At 39.6% G+C, this 20,808-nt stretch overlaps 1 protein-coding gene across 3 annotated transcripts in view; it reads right to left on the reverse strand.

The window, feature by feature from the left end:
- LOC117947188 (thrombospondin type-1 domain-containing protein 4-like) overlaps positions 1–20,808 on the reverse strand; it is a 45,454-nt gene that overhangs the window by 23,177 nt on the left and 1,469 nt on the right. For all 3 annotated transcript variants that reach the window (XM_034875867.1, XM_034875859.1, XM_034875850.1), the window contains exons 4-7: positions 19,453–19,775; positions 17,351–17,783; positions 15,388–15,490; positions 13,163–13,299 (exon numbers count right to left, since the gene is read on the reverse strand). In XM_034875867.1, coding sequence (XP_034731758.1) covers positions 13,163–13,299; positions 15,388–15,490; positions 17,351–17,783; positions 19,453–19,775 — 996 coding nt within the window. The remainder of the gene's footprint in view (positions 1–13,162; positions 13,300–15,387; positions 15,491–17,350; positions 17,784–19,452; positions 19,776–20,808) is intronic.

Consider the following 20,808-nt stretch of genomic DNA (forward strand, 5'->3'; position numbering starts at 1 on the left):
AAAATACAAAGAAGAAAACAAAATGATTAAATACTTTACTTACAACATATTGAATCTTTTTTGTATGATATGCATACACTGTATACCTTACTTGTTATAAAACACTTGCTCTAGGTCATTCACCCTTATGAATATAATGTTGCTGTTTACTTTTCTTAAAATGACTCTACCAGAAACCATTCAAATAAACATACTAAGTCAAATCACTTTAAGTTTGGAAGGTTAATGGCCGAATAATCGGTTTATCTTTACCCTATCCTGCATAGCACATCATATCAGAGCAAGCCAGAGACACTTTAATGAGACAATTTATGGAATAATTAACAGTGGAATACATATGATGTCAAATAGATTTTATTAATTTCATTTAATGAAGGGGGCATTTGCCCAGTGTCAGAATGGTTTCCACATTTTTCAACATGAATGTCAAGGGCTAAAGAATTTGACAAAAATATCTCATTAAACATTTTTCAACCAATGTAGTAGCTGTTGTAAATATATAAATAATAATATATTTTCTTCAAAATTCAACTCCAGGCATTTATTTGTGTTTTATACGGTTTACGAAAGATGTGCTTGTACCAAGCATAATCAATATATAAATAAATTTAATTTTATAAATAAATATATAATACACATTATGATGACAATAATGCCGTTGATTTTTTTCAAAGTTTTTCAAGGTTTCTTTCATATACAAATACCATTTACTTTATTGTAAGTAAATAGAGGAGTATTCTAAAAGAAGAAATGACCAATTCATCACCTATTTATTAAGATATCACGTTATCTGCTGGTGATAGTTGTTATGCAAGTAATAATTAAAATTACAGTTGTTGCAATTTAAAAATTGCACACTTTCAAATTGTCATTGCAATAGTTGTTCCTTGAATGACAAGTACAGTAATAAGCATATACAGTACTTAGCATACAAAATTTGTAAAAGATGTAAAAAGTACAGTCCTTGCCTTTGATGAGGTGGAATGGAGCTTTCTCTTTCAGCTTTTTCCCATTCTGGGTTTGGTCCCGATTCCTCTCAATGGGTAAAGACATTATATAAAGAACCAATAGCAGCAGTAATTACCAATGGAGTTATATCACCCTTTGTCAGGCTGTCTAGAGGCACTCGCCATGGCTGATCTTAGAGCCCTCTATTGTTTGTAATTTGTCTATAAACAATGGCGGTTATTATCAGGATTAATGGGAGACATTAGGGAGCAGAGGGTGGGGTACAGGAACATATATTGTTGCTATGTGCTGATGATATTTTGGCTGTAGTGACAGACCCTCTTGCTTCTCTTACACACTTTCCATAGTCCGCTAGTACCCCCAACCATTTATCCTGTGTAAAGTTTATTCTCAGGTCACTCTGCCATACCAATTTCACATTAGAGCACTCACCCCTTACCAAATGGTTTGTTAGTCTATATAATTGTGAGGCCATACAGCGTTTCTATGGCGCATTCAGATATTCCAAAATATCATTTTCTAAACCAGTACCAATTCAAGATTTTACACAGTCCCTGATTTGGAAGTGCTTCAAAAATGTTGTTTACCTGTAAGTTTAAATTGATGTGATAATTCCTCATGAGACATGAATTGTCCATTTTTGTACAGGTCCCATATAGTATATATACCAGGTGTATGCCGCTGCATTAGTATCCATCAAATGTGGCAAATAGGCCTCAGGGAAGTTCACACAACAGTGAGACTACATAGAATGAAACTGATTAATAATTTTATGTGTTGGAAGTGTAAAACAGAGGTAGGAGCGTTTCTTTACTGTGTATGGGAAGGTGCCTTAGTGAATCAATTTTGGATCAAAGTTGTGGACTTCCTGAGTAGCTGGTCATGTTCATTGATTCCCTTGACTCCTGCCGTATGTTTACTAGGGGACAGATCATATATACCGAATATATCAAAAAGAACTTTTGTCATTATGGTGGGCTTGGTCAAAACTTTAAGAGTTATTTTAAGACACTGGAAAACCGCTTTATCTCCTAATCTGAAAGACTGGACTAATGCAATGGTGGAGACAGCATCTTATGAGTCTATGCTTCACAAACTGACGACAAACAAGCAGAATGGGATGTCCTCTTTGAAATTTTTTTGGACCTACACAAGGGTGAATCAAAACTCAACCTGAGAAAGCAGACACTAAATTCAGCATAGCTTCTTTGTCTGTCTGTAGACTGTATTTCCCCCTTATATGTCTTACTTTATTTTTCCAGTTATATTTTTCCTCTGTGACATGTAGTATGTTTATGCCAAGATTCTGAAATGTATGACCAACCCTGTACTTACATACTCTGTTATTAAGAATTCAATAAAAATTTAAATGAGAAAAAAGTACAGTCCTTAAGGAGGATGTTTTAAACACCAGCTCGCAGATCCCCAATAAAATGAACAGCTACTATGAAGCTTGGGACTGTAGATTAATGTGTGCACTCACACAAGTCAGCTGAACAGATTGCAAAATATTTGCTTAGCAATGATGTCCATGTTAGCACTATACTTAATAATAAATCACACTCTGTGACCTTTCCTAATATTCTGTAAAGCTGTTTCACAGAGCAAGTAGAGGCACTGAGTGCAAGGAAGCATAGCAAGAAACAAACATCTTCACACCTGCAACTAAGACACACACACAAATCTGTCCAACTTCATCCTGCGAGAGGCATGTGACTTTCTCCAAAAAAAACAGTAGTAGACTGAAATTGTGAATGGCTCACTCAATCAGTTTTGTTTTCAGAGTTAGCCCCTCATCCTCCAACCCTGTGTGTACAGTATGCACAGTAAGCTGTCAAAACAGCACAGCTGCAGGTGTGTGGGAGGGGAACGGCTCTTTTCAGCAGCCCGTCTGTCGTGATGAACCAACAAACATCCTTTCCTGCTTCACTGATCTGCCTCTGATCTGGACAGATCTGATTAAGGAGGCATAGCGCCCAGAGGTCACGCAAGGCAAGACTGAATCTCCAGTACACCCTGGGGTCTTTGTTTCATTCAACAACTGGGTCAACCCTGAAGCAACCTGGGCTCCAGGCGCCTGATTCCAGTCTCCAACCCACACACATCAGAGACATGCTCTACAGCAGGTGGGCTCAAAATGACTGTACGCTGTCAGTGTCCAGCAGACACAGACTCCAACCCAGTCTCATACAAAAATATTCCCTGACTATGTTGGTCCAATGTCCAATAACGTTGAGGGGTTACAATAATTGACCTTGAATTGTATGACTGCTGCATTTTTTCCTGCTTATTCTTTTCCTATTGTTTTTCACATGACTTTCAAGATTCCTGCCGCAAGAACAAAAAACATGTTTCTCTCATTTTTTGTGAAAAAACAAATCAATATTTTCAGTTAGTTTCTGTATAAAAATGTGTTTTGATTACATTTCTAGTGGGAAATACACATTATATTTTCATAATATGTTTACTCAGTGAATGTACACTCATACAATAGCTGTCTTCAACTACTCTTCTTATTTTTTACATCATACATGCAGAGCCCTCGGATTTATTTGAAGCACTGCAAGCATACTTTTTCATTTCTGCAACCATATTCACAATTTATAACACATCTCTGTTGCTTTTCAATCATATTCCAACATCTCCATTCATTTCATCCAGAACTGCTAGTTAACTAAAACAGTGAAAGTTAAAAAAGGCAAAAAGTATGAAGAAAAAACAAATTTTTGTGCACCTGGGAAAAATATTAGTCAGCAAAGGCATGTAGGTCCCATGATTGTTTCCTCTGAGCAATGTATTTGACCAAAAAATGCGGGAGCACAGTGGAGGGAGGTGGGTTAATGAATAAAGCAGATTGAGAAGACATTTGGGCTAGGAGGGGCAAGGTGTGGCTGAGGGAAGCCACTGCTCCAACGATGGATAACAGTCTCCAGAAGAGATAGGAAATGGTTTATGTAACTTTCCAGCACAGACCTAAAACTATACAACAGCTGAAAGCAACCACTTGTCATTGTCGTAGTTGACAGGTAGTATTATGAATCAAAGAGCAGTGCCACATAGATGTGTGAAGTAGATTAATCCAGTCTCACTCTGTAGTTTTATAGCAAGTAATTGGAATCTCAGTGATTTGTTGATCATCTTGCTCACATGATGAATATACTGGTAGACTTGTGACACCCTTCAAGCACACACAACTGCCACACTCTGATTATAGAAAAGCATCACAGAATAGCAGTTCAGTGGTGACTCATGGTCATACTCTACCCATCAAATCATAATACAATTGTTGATATTAATGACACATTTTCAGAGTCAAGAATTATAGGATGTGGGATGCCACAGGGTAGTTTTCTGGTGCCCTTTATTATTCTCATTAATATGACTTTAAAGCAGATGCCTAATGCAATCTTTTTTAAATGGTGTTGAGAAAGTAGTATATAAAGAATAAACAGTAGTTGTGAATACCCTCAGAGAGGATCTTAGAAAGATAATAGATTATCCCTACTTGGGAAAAACTAAAACACTTATTTTTGGTTCTGAAATAAAACAAGCAAAGTTACCAGGTGTTATGGTAAAAGTTGAAGAGTTCCCTACAACTGCTAAATATGGTGTAAATGATCAATTTAGTTTCTAGCCAAAAGAACATATATATATGGTGTTTGTCTTTCCTTTTGAAATATGTTTGCAACATAATGGGATATGGGAATGGGATAAAGGCTTAAACATTTGGTATCACCATTTTGTACTCAACTGAAAATAGATCACAGACAAAGACTGTTGCCTGTTAACGCTCAAAAACCTGTTTTTTACTCAATAATCGTGTAACACAAAATTGTGACTGACAAGACAATGAACACATATGCCAAATAAATCTGAAGTCTTAACTCATTTGTTTTTGGTGTTTAATATCTTTGAACACCTGCTGTAGGCCTGCCTTTTGTTGATAAAGCTATTAGACGCCATCAGATAAGAATCTGATTTACAATGGGGTTTGACCCTGAGCAGCAGGGAACCTACAGCCTCGACACACTCTATTATACACTCTTAGTAACAGATTTACACACGTACAAGCGCACACACGCACGCACGCACGCACGCACGCACGCACGCACACACACACACACACACACACACACACACACACACACACACACACACACACACACACACCAGCTTCTTCTAGTTCCAACACAGGCTGAAATAGAAATACACAATTAGGCATTCATAATTCATTACTTTTATTATGCACATAAAGTGTCTCACATACCATTCTCAGACTTTTGTACCAAAAGTGCAACATACACTGACACACACTCACACCTACGTTTCTTATCTTATTATCAAATGACCCTAAAACCCTAGTGCCCAGTGAGCGCTGACCACACATTGAGTGCTCCAGACATTCCAAACAAACCGATGAGGCATACAATTTGCTAAACTGTCTCCTCAATTGACAGTCACACAGACAGCAACCAATCACTGTCAACAGCTGTTTGTCAGAGGAAGACCTGTGTGACCACTAAGAGCTAAAAATACAACCTCGTATCTGTATAGTGCACCCTCATAAATAAGTCTCCGAGACCGGACACTGGGACTGGCTGCTCTTTGCCCTTAAAACACACTCCACTGCAGAGCTCAACGTGTTGTGGGTCAGCCACGTGGGTCACTATACATCAACTGTCCCCGAATCACCATCATCCATCCATATTATCAGCTATTATCTGTACACATGATTAGTCTCCACACAGAACCACACATCATCATGATATCGTGAGTCAGCACATTGTGAGTAGATGCCTAATGATCATAACAAGGCTAAAGACTCCCACAATGTGAGAATGGAAAGGATTCACAGAATAACGGATAAAGCAGAACTAAATACCCATAATAACAAATGTTGAGCATATAAAAAAAAAAATCACAGTCAACTTTTCTAATGTTTCAGATGTTGCTACATTTGGGCACAATCTTCCTTTATCTGCGCTGATCCAGCGAAGGTATTTTGGATGGTGATTAAGACTAAGAAAAAAATTATAAGGATCTGATGCTTCCTTTTTTCAGCTGACACCAATATTTGAAGGCACTGGCCCAGCTGTTGTTGTGCTGCCAGAATATGACCGGGAAATGGAAGTTCAACACCAAGCTGAACACTGGCTTTCTTTTTACTAATCATAAAGTCCCCTAATAGTTTTCAGGTTTCTGCCTAAAAGGAAGTTTTTCCTCGCCACTGTCGCACTGTTGCTTGCTCTGGAGGAAACTACTAGAACTGTTGGGTCCTTGTAAATTCTGGAGTGTGGTCTATCTGTATAGTGTCTTGAGATAACTCTTGTTATGAATTGATACTATAAATAAAATTGAATTGAATTGAATTGAATTAATAGTCCCATGTGGTATCATGCAAATATAACCCAGCTAATGTACCAAAAAGCCTGAGAGTAATGACTGCCCTTCATACAAACATTCAAATAAACTAGTTACATTTTTTTTGTATATTAACAAACAGGACTAAGAGGGAATTAAGGCAGGACTAAGGAGAACATACTCAGAGGAAATTACCAGACCACGTAAAAAAACAGGATATAAACAGAGGAACCAGCAGTGTTGGAAACACATCAAATGGAGATCCCATCAAATGCAGACACTCTACTGTTTCACAGCTTGAAGGAGGCCCCATTCACAAGGTTAAACACTCCCCTTTCTCCTAAACAAAAACCTTTATGAGCTGTAGTGGTGCAGAACAAGTGTCTGACCACCGAACCCAGAGCACTCAAGCCTACCGGAGTTCAGAGGTCACACAGAGCCAGTTAGGGCTGACATGGTCCAGTAAGAGCCAGTAGGAGCGTAAAGGACCCATTAAGATCCAGGAGGTTTAGGCCAAACTAAGACATCAATCTGTCATCTCCCTCACGTGTTACCTTCTCAAACACCATTTGTCTTCTCCAGTGTTGCTGCTTTTTCTCTGAACCTGAACTTTGACTCCCTGTGGGAGCTAGAATGAACAGTAGGCCCATCTTCATTCAAGGGATACATTAGGTATCACAGTTCTATATTTGTCTTCATTTATGTTTTATGTTTGATATGTCCATTTCCACTCTACAGAGAACTCCATCAGAACACACTTACCTTTGCACATGTGCTCAACTGTTACACTATCACTCGATGATGATAATTACTTGTAATTGCAAGTCTCAGGAAGTTCTGTTAGATAACCTTTGTTGACAAACTGTTAAAGTTTCATTTACAAAAGACCAAGATCTGATAATGTTGCAAGATAAAAGGTTGGTAAACATCCAACCTAATTTCAATTAATCCTGAGAGGAGCATGAATGTCTACACCAATTTATGGCAATCCAGCCAATAAATCCATACATTTCACTAAAAACTACAAATTTCAATTTCATGTTGGCACTAAAGGAGAAGTCAAATCAGGGGACCATCCATGTCATTAGGATATCATCCACATCATAAGGATTCATCATCTGGGTACCATGAACATCTGTACAAAATACAGATATTTAATTCTCAAAGTGATGGGCTGACTGATCACCCCACACTGTCATCCCAGCTTGCATTGCTAATGCAGGTCAATAGAAATGAATGCAGTATGAGTCAAAATTCCTAGACTGATATCACAAGTACTAATTCTAAAGGCAGCATCTATCTTTCCTCAGCAAATACCCATCATAACTGTTATTGCACATGTCCAATAACTGACGACAGGCCCTGCTGACATGATAACCATCTGCAGTGGGTAATGGTGGGGAACACCCTGTGAGCGTGCAGCTCGGCCTTGTCGTGACAGAGATGGGATTCAGGTATCTACACTAGTCTTCACCAGACTGGTTATATATCAAAGCAGTCATCTCCCTTTTAACAAGTCAGTCTGTCCACCTCAGCGGGGAATGCATAAAACAGATGCAGCTGTCAGAGGAGAGAAGTGAGGAGTGGCCTAGGATGTTGTTTGATGAGTTTGGGCCTGAGACTCGCTCTGGGTGCTGGGAAACATGCCAGTCAGGGGATGACTGATGCTGAGACCTCAACACTGCACTGGGTCAGACGTAGCCTCATTTTTATCTGTCATGTTTGTCAAAATCCATGTCGAAATCTGGTAGTTAAATGTTGCACTGCTTATCGTTGAGCATTAAGACTGATATAACCTGAAATAAAACATGCTACTTTTTATCATCAACGTGTATTAACAAGATTTCAACTTCGCTTTCATAACCGTTTTTCGTTTTCTTTCATCATCGTCTACCACCTAACTGTAAAGAGCAGAAGGAAGTAGTGCAAACCAACTACTGGGTCTAGAGAAGTTCAAGCTACAGTATATCGATTTCTACCCTTAGCTATGCCCACTACCGCCAGCAGAGAAGTGTGGGGTCAGTGATCGGCATTTAAAAATACACACACCCTTCTCAAATGCACTTCCTTGGTATAAAGAGAGAGAAGTCGCAGCTGAATGGAAATCCCACCAAAAAGGGATCTTTCTTTCCCTGTTCATCTGAAATGAGTAACCACATCCAGGGAAGTTTCAGGGCCAAGAGCTGGCTAGTTCAACATGTTCATATTCACGTGTGATTAATAGGAAATGTTCAGCGTTTCAAGACAAATTTGGGTGATCCAAAAGAATTAAAGGATCAAAGGATATCTAGATATCAAATATACTTGACATAACTCTCAAAAATCATAGATATTAATAATCCTATAATTTAACTAAAATTACGTAGTACTCAATTCCTACTGATTTGGGTGATACCCTAATTTTTCAGCTAGCACCATCAGATGTTGTTTTAGCTTTTAGTAAAACATCTTGACTATGAAGTATTGAATAGATTGTAGTGTTAATTTTGTCACCTATTTTTAATTTAATCTTAGTCTTATGCCAAATGTCCCTTTGTCAAGATTTAGTTGTCTAAAAGTCTTGTCATTTTAGTCCAGTTTTAGTCAAAAGAGAACTCAGGTACCTTAGTCAAGTTTTAGTAAAAACATTTTAGTCTTTTCTTTTAAATAAATTATTTCTGAGATTATTTGTGATAAACACTTCAGTCAAATAGTGTTCCACACATCTCAAATATTGGCATGATTACCTGACAAAATATACCTGTTGAATGATTTTTGTTGAATGCAACTTTGTTAAACGCGTCTGGATTTATATCGAGCTGGGCTTCCTCCCGTTTTTGTATGTTGGTGCGCCTCGTCATCGTCTCGCCTTCGTCACGGGAAAAAAGGTTGTTGATGAACATATTTAGTCCTGTCTCGTCTGACAAAATAAACACTAATAGATTGCCATTTACTTTCATGTTCCCCTCATGATGAACTGCAATCACTGTGGTGATCATCAGGATCAAGTGAAATAGAACTAATGACATTCCCATTAGCCTCAGCTGCACTTTGTGTTTAGTGCTCTAATCTAAAAGGTCTGCATGCTGACATGATAAAACGAAGATGATGAATATGGTAACCATTTTACCTGCTTATCATCAGTATGTTAGCACTCTCATTGTCAGTATGTTTACATTTATCTCAAAGCGCTACTTCACCTACAGCCTCAAAGAGCTGCAAGCAGGGCAATAGACTCTTGATTTTGTTAAGATATCATTAAACTACTGTACAGAGGCCACAGACAGTGAGAAAGGAACTAACTTCATCCAGCACAAAGGGGAAGAAATAATGAAGATACTGTAAGAAATCTGCCCAACAATAAAAGTCATAAGTGTTGAGACAACCCCTCTCGAAAACTATATTAAAAAATAAAAAATGGTTTGTTTTCCAAATCATAAGGGAAAGCAAAATGTAGCATGCTACTGAAATCTGTGTGGGCACTCTGGACAGTGCACCAACATGGAAACAACCCCTGAAACACGCCCACTTTCTAAACTGTGCAGACCTTTTTGATGGACAAGAGCAATGAAACCTTTTTGTTATAGGTCAAACTGCTAGCAACCATGTCACCCTCACTCCATCCCAGCTCAGAAAGTGCAGGGCAAGCATTGGGGGTGCCTTTACAGCATAAAAGCTGGACAACTGTCCAGGCATGAGATGAGGAAGAAATCATATCAGTCCTCCATCAGACAAAAGCTGTAGCGCTGCTACAGTCCAAAACTATAAGGTACATTAGTTACATAGGTGCGAGACTTAGCCCAATATGAGGGTGTCACTGTGTCAGATTTAAAAATCTGAGCTGTGCATCTAAAGTGGCACCAAGAGCCAAAGGTCAAATTGACAGAGCTGGGTTGTTATTCATGCAGCATGAAAGGTGTCAGGGAGAAGTATCAGGGACCACACAAACTGTGGGCTGTAAAATAGAAGTCAGTGTTTCCACTGTAATCAACACCAGAGCGTCAAGGTAATTGAGCCACATTTCCCTCTAAAACCAGAGTACATTCCAAATGCTTTCAATTTATTTTTCTTGTGATTAAGTATCTAAAATAAGATCATTGCCCCAACCTGCAGCCAAGAACCAAGTTAAGCATTTATTATGTTAGCCTCTGGAAAATGCCATAAAAGTTTTTATGTGTGCTTTCAATAACTGTACAACAGTAGGTGTATACTAGTAAATTAATATAAATTAATTCTTTAAATGTTTGATTTGAATAAAATATTTACACCTATCATCACCTATCACCTCTATTTGTACAAATAGGAAAGGTTCAACATAATCCTTTTTCTTCAATAAAAATGCATACAGTTGGACAACTAGTTGTTTCTTAGTCTCGCTTTGCCGGACACTCCTCCAAAGAGCGCTGAAGGAGAGTCTGGATACTCCACATAGCATTCGGGGATGGGAGAAAAATGTGCTCTGGTTTAATGGCATTGCTTTAAACCAATCAGAATTGTCATGGGCAGTGCTAAACTCCGCACAGAGCCGCTGCAAAATAGTTGTGCTAGAGAAAACTCAGATTGGACGATTGGATTAGCTCGCTGTCTCATTTTACCCTGCAGAGATCTGAGGAGCAGTCAACAATAGTACTCATTAATCCACTGAATTTCCTGCAGCAAAGAAGTAATCCTGGAGGTAGAACGTGAAGATAGACTAGTTGTTTCTTGACAATGTCAATGTGTTTTGAGCTTCCACAAATATGTACTTCAGTATCTCTGTGCTGTTCAAGGACAGGCTCTGACCTGTTTGAATAATTAGAAATACATTATAGTATGGTTTGGCTCTGATCTAAATCAGAGGTAATAGAGTCCTTGGTATTTCAGGGTATATCACTACTTAGTGCCTCAGGGACAGTGCACCAGCTTGTGCAGCAGCTGTGTATGAGATACCCACCGAACTGTTGGGTCCTTGTAAATTCTGGAGTGGGGTCTAGACCTACTCTATCTGTAAAGTGTCTCGAGATAACTCTTGTTATGAATTGATACTATAAATAAAACTGAATTGAATTGATCTTTATAGTAAAGAAGTGTTTTAGTTCTGTTAGTTCAGACTTAAATAGACAAGTGTTGAGATGATATTAACATCTCTTTGTCACTGTTACTGGTCTGGAAAATAGCCAAAATAAATAGGTTGAGGCAAAAGAACGTATAACGTTTTTGTAGGAAATGTGACAAAGAAACCAGTCAGTGAAAAGTGGACTTTGACTTTGTAAAGAGACGTATTGCTCTGACATCTAAATAAACAGAAATCAAACTCTGTCATGTCAGCAGGGACCAAAAAGATGTTAGAATGAATAGCTGTAGATGCGGGGAGTAGAAAATGCCTTTCTACAGGGCCCATAATGTTGTGCTATGCCCCTGACTCCATCCTCATGTGGGGGGTCCTCTGTTTAAATGGCTGGAACAGCTGAGAAAGCTGGGAGAGTGATGAGAAAACTTTTTGAAAAATCTGCCTGAAAAATTGCTGATGAATCTGAATCCTTAAATAATCAGCCAGTGGTTTGAGTCGGGGAAAAATAATTAACACTTGCAGAAACATTTTTGTGTAATTCCTACTTTCAGACTCATGAATTACAACGTAGTTTCCGTTATAAAAACAAATCAACACTTCCCACGCAAAGGATCATCATGTCATGTGTGTTAACAGTGGAAATGTGATCAAGACCCAAATGAGAGATTAGAGGGCTTTCTAACTTGATTAAATGTTAATGTTGAGATTGTTTCCGGATTACAGTGCATGGGAAATACTCAGGGTTAACAGAGCGAGGTCAGCACAACCAACTGGAAATGAGCTCCTTCTCCAACATATTTCTTCTAGTTAAACCCTGATTAAAAGAATGTCAAAGTGAATCCAGCGCACTCAATACATAGCTAGCCAAGCCGGCTAACACAGCAACTTATGTTTCTCCAACTCTGTGCTACCAGGTATGATTCCATGGTGTGTATTAAATACAGGGTCAGAAGTAGAAATATGTCCTATATTGAGATCCCAGGTCTCCTGCTTAGGCCCAAGGGGGTAGAAACCTCCTCCTGACCACCACTTTACTCCTCCACATCACATATAAAGAATCCTCACTCTGATGCCATGCTGCCCTCTGCTGGTCCCAGCCATTGCTACATACTGTACCTACAGTACATGCTAGTCATTCTAGAGATCAAGTGTCCAGTTCTTTTACATCTTTTATAATCAACTGACTATGTCATGCCATTTAAATAATGTACTGGGTTTATTTATAATGTTTGGGTTAGGATTAAACCTTCAGATTGGGTTACTATTAGTGTATGGTCATGGTTTACTTACTGAATAGAGACAGAGATATAATATACTGTATATAATAGACAAATGACTCATTGTCAAACATGAACCATATTCCAAGACTGTATCATGGAACCATCCAAATAAAGTGTTGACCAAAATATGTGTACCATCTGCTCATTCATGATGCAAATGTGGATCAAATTAGTGATCTCCTATCGATTTTGACATTTATGTCCATGCTAAATAACGTACATGTAAGTACAGTAAACTTACAGGATCTTAATGCATCCTTCATGTCCGCTTATTAATTGCACTTAAATTGACAGAAAACTTAAAGAACGCTATTATCCAACATTGTCAACTTGTAAAAACAAAGCTTAAGGAAGCTCATGTTTGCATTTTCTGCAAAACATGTGAATGTATTTTTTTGTGGTATACATATTCAAACACACCATGAACCTGGTAGAAATTGGCAGAGTCATAGGGTAAAGGAAGTAAAGACACTGGCTTGTGACTAAAAGGCTCAAGTAAAGAAGGGTTTAGGAAGTGGCCTACCGAACACTTTCCCGCCACGCAGAGAGAAGTATCATTCAGCCCACATGGTGTCCCATCGATCACCCTCTCCGACTGTCGCACGTAGAACCTGAACCCTATAGCCCGGCAGTTCAGTTCACAATGCTGATCCCCAGGAACTGAAAGGAGATTAAGGAGGCTGTGACAATTCACGACATTTTGATAACATATATATTTTGTTACATCAATCAACATAGTTACATCTAGTCTGTCAATACAATACTTTTATCATGTGTCAACATTAACAACATTGCTACCCCTCCCACCCTCCTAACTCCCACTATATATATATATATATATATATATATATATACTGTATATATATAAAGATGTCAGTGAAAAATCACATAAGCAACATTGTGTCACCGTGTTACCAATAGAACTAATACACAGGTCTGCCACTCACCCTGCTGCTGCCTTAAAAGAACTTTAATTAAAGTCAGTCAAAGCACTGAAAGAACATTTGATTAGGCAACAAATAAAAAAGGGGAGAGAGAGGAGGAATGACATGCACGTTGGAGTCAAACCTGCGGCCGCCACGTCTAGGAGTAAACCTCTATATATGTGCGCCCACTCAACCAACTGAGCCAACTCGTCAACACCACAAAGGATTTTGACCTTTATATTTACTCAATATTTTCTTCAGGTGCTTTATCAATCAGATATACTATTAGCCCAAAAGCAAGGTATTTCTTAAACAGATGTAAAAAAGTATGTTAAGCATTGTTCAAGATGGGTGTCAAATAATCCCAACTCGACCTCTTACATTTACCTGAGGTCATTTAATCTTTACATCTGCATTACCTGTCAGTCAAGGACTACAACACAAAGACAGAACCTCAAATACACACATGTTTGACAGGATATTAATCAGGAGACTGTTATTTCCATTAGTGTTCTTCTCAGAGAAATGACATTTGAGGAGTTGTTTTGACTGTTGCCTGGATACTTCAAGTGAGTAAAGTCAGAGAGTTTGTATGGGTGAACATTTATCAGGGAGCGTACAGACAGGTGACGTACAGCAGTGCTTACATCGCTACACACCTTAGTTCATATAGGTCAGGCAGTTGAAGATGTAACTGACAGTGAAAATGTCATTAATTATGAAATGTGTGCAACCTTAAGATGAAGTACTTATAGATTATCTTGGACTAGGCAGGGGCAGGGCCTTGTGGTTACACATGTTCTGTCACTTCTATACACATTTTTATAAACAGACTGAATACTTGCTGGTTCTTTTATGTTGTTATGTTCAGTTTTTTCCTCTTTTAATCTCATCGTTTGCATCTATTGGATTACACGCATTTTCTGTATGTCCCCTTGAAGATGAATTGTAATAACTTTGGTAACATAATCATCAGGTCCACACATTAAATTGTCCATTACTTAAAGCAAAATGCAACCTAGGGTCTGCTTTTCATTTAAAAGCATAACTAGGACGGAAGCACCACTTTTACGATTTACTGTATTTTCGTTTTCAAAATCACTGTTTTTAAAACACTAAGAAGGCTTGACACAAATTGAAACTTTGCTCAAAGTACAGTTTGTGTACAGAGATAGTTTTTTAAAAAACAGAGGTGGTGGCAAGCGGAAAAACCAACAGCTACAGTGAGTTGTTAAAACCTTTCTTTTTATGAAACAATGTTCTCAATGCTGTTCTCAATGCTGGAGTTCATGTGTAGAGCCCCTGGTGATACTTCGAGTAAAGTGTTCTGTTGTGTTGAGCCATCTTAGTGTTTAAAAAATAGCAATTTTGATTCTATCATAAAAGTGCCCCTAGCACTCCATCAAAAGGCCATTTGACTGAAAACTAAAATAAAGTGAATCTTAAAAGTGGCGCTTCTGTCTTAATTATGCTTTTAAATGAAAGTTTGACTTGGGTACATTCACAAAAAGAGAGTTATGCTTTAAGTTTATGACCAAATACCAGCAAAACTAATGATATTCCCATCAGCCTACTACTCTTGCGATATAATTATATGATCATTACAGATCACAATGTCACCATGAGTTAGAGTTTTCAATGTAAATGTATTCATACATTTTTGAATCCCTGACCAGGTAATGTTACGCTTCCCAGGGAACACAGATATGAACAAAAAAATTACTAAAAGGTACTAAACTAACAAGTAAAGTAATACTGCAAAATAATACTGCAATTCCATTATAACATATACATATGCACATGCTGTATACATATAACTTACCCTCATTGAAAGGTTCCCACTCGTACAATCTGCCCATGAAAGGTTGATTGTTGTATGAAGAACACTGAACAGCCCTGATATGTCTGCTGGATGGAGGACAGGCCTGAGGATGGAACACACACAGACAGACAGACACAAACTCTTATTTTCCACAAAGACGGAGTTCAACAGATACATCCTTTAGTAACAGGAGCAAGCTCACATTTCTCATTGTCACGCTCTATAGCTATTGATTGACTGCTGTAGATGACCCACTCTGTTTTAACACTTTTAACTTTTTTGCCGAAAGCGGTTAGATTCCAGTATTTATAAAGGCTCGCCAGTGTAACTCAACCTCCTTTGTCTAAACAAGCCTGTGGTCTGCTTTACTTTGCTTAAATATCTGTGTCATCGCAAACCAGAGACAATATACAGAACCAGACATTGTTTTCATTTATTTTAATGTACAGGATAGATTCCATAACCTCAGCTTACATAAGCAAAGCCCATCCACACACTTTACAGCTCGGGTTTAAATGATGAGGTTTGCTTAGCCAATAGCTTTACCAATATTGGAAAATATTAAGTTTTGGTTTTATAGCTTTACAATCTAACAAATATTGTTTTTTTCTAATTGTTGGACAAAAGTGAAGTACTCGTTCGCCTTGCTCGTTGTAGTGGGCGCATGAACGCATGCAAGCTAGCAAGTAGCCTGCTCATTAGCAAACAATGTGTAACTAACCAACCAGCACTTCCTCCCACAATTTACACGGTGTTGTGCCAAGCACCCCTTCATTTAGTTTTGTGTAATCCAGGAGGCTGGGGTCAGAAAACAAGGCTCCCAGAAAGTACAATCATGATCTTCTCCTCCGCATCTCCACAGCAGGAAAACACTAAATGTCCAGACTGGATTTCAGCAAAATACTGCATACCCGGCAGGCACATTTTGCCCTGATTTGAAAAGCCTAAAAAATTTCTCTTTCAATTTCAACTAAACTTTCCAATCATACTTTTGTTTCATCGCTGGTCAGTACCGCACCACCGGGAACCACACAATGCCTTGCAAAGCAATGCCTTGCTCTACCTGCAGTGGGTCTTTACTGTAAAGCTCGAAGGCTGTGGAAGTGTGGAAAAAACTGCAAGATGCCTGTCTGTGCAAGTGTTATGTTTCTATCTTTTTGATCTTGTAGGATTTTCAAAAGAATTAAAAAAGAATTGTTCACTTCTCATACTGTACTGTAACTTGTATTTGTCGATTTTATCTCTTTTTATATTTTTAACTGTTACTGAAGTTACATTGCTGAACAATGGAACTGCATGACAATCTATGTAAGCATATGATGAGAATTAAAAAGTAAGTCCAGTGAGACTGGCAGTTCTGGGAACGGCAACGATTGTGGGTGGATTACGTGTACATAGCAACGGCTTAAAAATTGTCCCACACTAGCATTGTACAATCTTGTGTTATTTGTTTTCACATTTTTTTATTGTTTTTAACTGCTCTTTAATGTTTTATGTAAATCACTTAGAATTGCCCTGTTGCTGAATTGTGCTACAATTACAGTTACTACAGTTACATATAAAGCTGCCTTGCCTTGCTATACCTAGAATGAGTGGGAATCACCAGACACCTCCCGATACGACATCGTCACGGTACTTATGCCACGATACAATATTATTGCAATTTTAAACATATTGCAATACTCTGCGATACATTGCAATGTATTACCTTTTCTCCAACTATTTATTTTTCCCAATTACAAATGATGTCCCCCAAAAGGAAAGTTTTTCAACATCTGTTTTATCTAAAAAGATACATTTCAAGTTGTTCTTATTATATATATAATAAAAGATCGATTCTTGGCGCCTGTGTATCGATACAGTAATGCAACTGAAAATAATGCAATACTATGCTGTATCGATTTTTCTTCCCTCACCCCAAATACTTAACCAATGTGCTAAAACAAGGTGCAGATTTGCATACATTACTGTTGCAGATCTTGTAGTGAGCATGTTCCCCTGTGCAGAAGGAACTAGGCAGGGGGTTGTAGGGTCTCTCTGGGTGCTGCTGGGGTCCAGATGTCTGGCTGCTCGATTGTGGCTCCTGCTGGCCCTGAGCATGGTTGGCCAAACCAGGCTGGTAGAGGGGGGCCCAGACTTGGTTATTTTTAGGCTGCTGTGCCCGGGGCTGCATGTAGGGTCTGCTATAGAGATGGATATTGTTGGAGGGGTCCGGGTTGTTTGACCTGTGGCCACTGCGACCATGAGTAGTGGGGTGGTGGGCATCAGCTGCAGCAGAGCGTCTCTGTCTGTGAGGGCGAGCCGTCCCAGAGCCCAGGCCTGTGTCTGTCTGAAGAGGAGCAGAATAAGGAGCTCTCCCGTAGCCATACCTCCCTGGGATGATCTTAGGGACCCTCCTGAAGACACAAACATGAGGAGATTTAATTGTACTTGTTGTCACTGCCCTCTCTAAACCTCCACACATCCCCGCTAACACAGAAGCACACAATTAAATCCCCTATTGTCTGTCAACCTATAGAAAATATTGTCCACTCTGTCTTTTAAAACCAACCAGAGATTGTACACAGAGACCATCCAGTACATATGTGTACACACCTTTTATTTTATTTTTTAGCTAAAATTCTTCTTTTGCTGAGGAAACTGCCACAGGTTTTGAGAAGCATCCAGGTCCCAGTAGCATGATTGTGGGAGCTTTTGTTGTTATTTGGCTCCTTAGATTCCAACTCAAACAACCCCCACATTACTCAGCTGTCAGTGGTATTTCTTTAAATTTAAGCACAACAGGAAGGAGGTCACCAAGCTGCCAAGAACAAGCCGAGCTTTTGACTACATCCATAAAAGACTAGCTTTCCACTGAAGGGCAGTCAGACGGCCCACAGTGCGAGCTCCGGAAAAGTCACTTTTAGACCAGACTGCTCAATATGCAGCACAGCCGTACGGGCTCTTTAAGGACTTGCAGATCTTTACAAAGACAAGAGCTGGAATACTAAAAAAAAAGTTCTTCATGTACCATCATGATAGTCAGATTACTTCCAATTTTGACAGTTCTTTTCACAGTACTTCTTTATTGCCTAAATGACATTCAGGTTAAAATAAATTATTATGAATTAAAATAAAATAGATAATAGATAGTAAATATTTTTCCACTATTTTGCGGAGCATGTTTTGTCAGAAGCTAATGATAGGTGACAAGTTAAAAGAAAAAACAACATAAAATGTCTTACGTATTGAGCCTTATCATACATTCTCCATGTCTCTGGAACTGAGCTAGAAAGATTAACACAATTCTTTTTAAAGATTTCACCTCATTTATTTTCACACTCATCAAACCATGAATTGACCCCTTGTGCCGTGTGCTGTCCTGTTTCTTTATTCATTTTATTGGTTGTTTCCTTTTGTCAGTCATCTATCTAAAAACTTCCTTTAAATAGATACAAAATCACAGCCTTCCATTTACAAATTCCAGTTTTAAAGGTCCCATGACATGAGAATTTCACTTTATGAGGTTTTTTAACATTTATATAAGTTCCCCAAGCCTGCCTACGGTCCCCAAGTGGCTAGAAATGACAACAGTTGTAAACCGAGCCCTGGGTATCCTGCTCCGCCCTTGAGAAAATATAAGCTCAGATGGGCCGATCAGGAAGGTTACTTTCCCTTTCTCTGCTTTGACCGCCCAGAGAATTTGGCCCACCCATGAAAGAGAGACATCATGGCCTTCAAAAGAGCAAAGTGGCAGTTGGTCAAGGCCACAACCCCAGTCTCCACCTTCAAACCCCCCCCCCCCCCCCCCCCCCCCCCCCCCCCCCCCCCTCAAAAGCAGACTCAGAAATGTAAGATCCTAAGGAAAGCTTAATGTGGGACTGGCTCTAGTGGCTGTAATTCTGCACCAAGGCATATTTTTTGGGAAATAGACTTCAGATATGGTATTTGGGGACCACTGAGGTCTATATAAAAGCATCCAAAGACCACCATGTTATGGGACCTTTAAGCTGATTGATTTCAACACCTCAGTTAACTTTGTGGCACAAAATCAATGTTATCACCATGTGCAGGATGATACAGTACCTGCGTCCACTAGGCCGGGTCTCCTTCTCCTTCTTCTGATCTCCACGGCTGCTGCTGTTTGAGGACCCGCCTGTATTGCGGTGCAGATGAACTGTTGGCCGCAGGGCTGAAATTACGAGACCTGGTTGCTGGGGGTGAACGCCGGCTCTTCTAGACGGGTATTGGGATGGAGTGTAAACAGGCAGGCATGGCCTGCTCTGCTCTTGTACCCCTTTTCCACAGGTCCGGGAGCAGGTTGACCAGGTTCCCCAGGCACCCCAGGAGCCCTGCATTTCTCCATGCTCTGCTCTGAACTCCTGTTGGGGCTCTGCCCTCTGAGTAACCTGTATAAAGATGAAACAAACAAAATTAGCAACACCCCAGAGTGCAAAAAAACTGAATAGTGTGTACCAAGGATAAATGGAAAGCCTCCATCAAACTTTTATCTCTACAGATCATGGACTTGTTTAAAGGCTCAAGTCAGTGACCTCATCTCATCAACATGACTATCCTGCCCCACCACCTCCCACCACTGTCCATGAAACAAACCTCTGTTCACGGTTACAAAGCCCTGATTTGGCTGATTAGTGAGTGTCTGTTAGTGGCCTATCCCATATTGGCTACCTGCATTTGTCACTGTTGACTCTATCCCTCTGCGTAACTTTGCCAGGGACGTATAAGCAGTGATCACTGTGATCTCTGTTTGAGGAACCTGCCAGGAGAAGCCCTGTGCCAAGTCGGCTTTATCCGTGGAGCGGCATGGAAATCCTGCTCTTTAAGGAGCACTTTGTCTCTATTCACAGCAACCTCTCTTGGCAAACACATGGCCGTAGTAAAAGCTCAGCTGCCTTTGACTTTTAGCGAATGGAAAGAGAATACAGAACCACTAGGGAGAGTTGGCAGGAAGTTCTTCTCCTGTCAATCAGCCTGTGCAGCTATTCAGAGAGATCTCAGCCGACAGCCCCCCTCCTCTACCCTGTTTCAGCCTTTGTAACTAAACACCACTGTCATCCCACGGGTCAGCCATAGGTCACACAGCTGGATTCCCGTTGGAATCCCACGAAGCAGACTTGCGCCGACCCCCTCTAACCTGACTGGATAGTTGATCTGTCAGTCAGCTTCATCCAAGATATGCATCCACTGTTTTTTTCCATGAGGTTCCTGTGACTCTAGGGGTCATGGGGTGGTTTGCTGACAGCTGACATAAGGCCTCTCTGTTTTACTGCAATCAACAGTGCTTTTCACTCACGCTGTCATTGCAAGTTAACAGATTAGCACCGTGGTCAAGTTCCCCATGGGAATACTCTAACTGTCTACACATACTGGGACAGAACAAGCAGGTATAAAAGTCTATACTTTAGGCTTTTTGGCTATGCC

The sequence above is a fragment of the Etheostoma cragini genome, chromosome 1 (genome assembly GCF_013103735.1).
Source record: "Etheostoma cragini isolate CJK2018 chromosome 1, CSU_Ecrag_1.0, whole genome shotgun sequence".
NCBI classification, from domain to species: Eukaryota; Metazoa; Chordata; class Actinopteri; order Perciformes; family Percidae; genus Etheostoma; species Etheostoma cragini.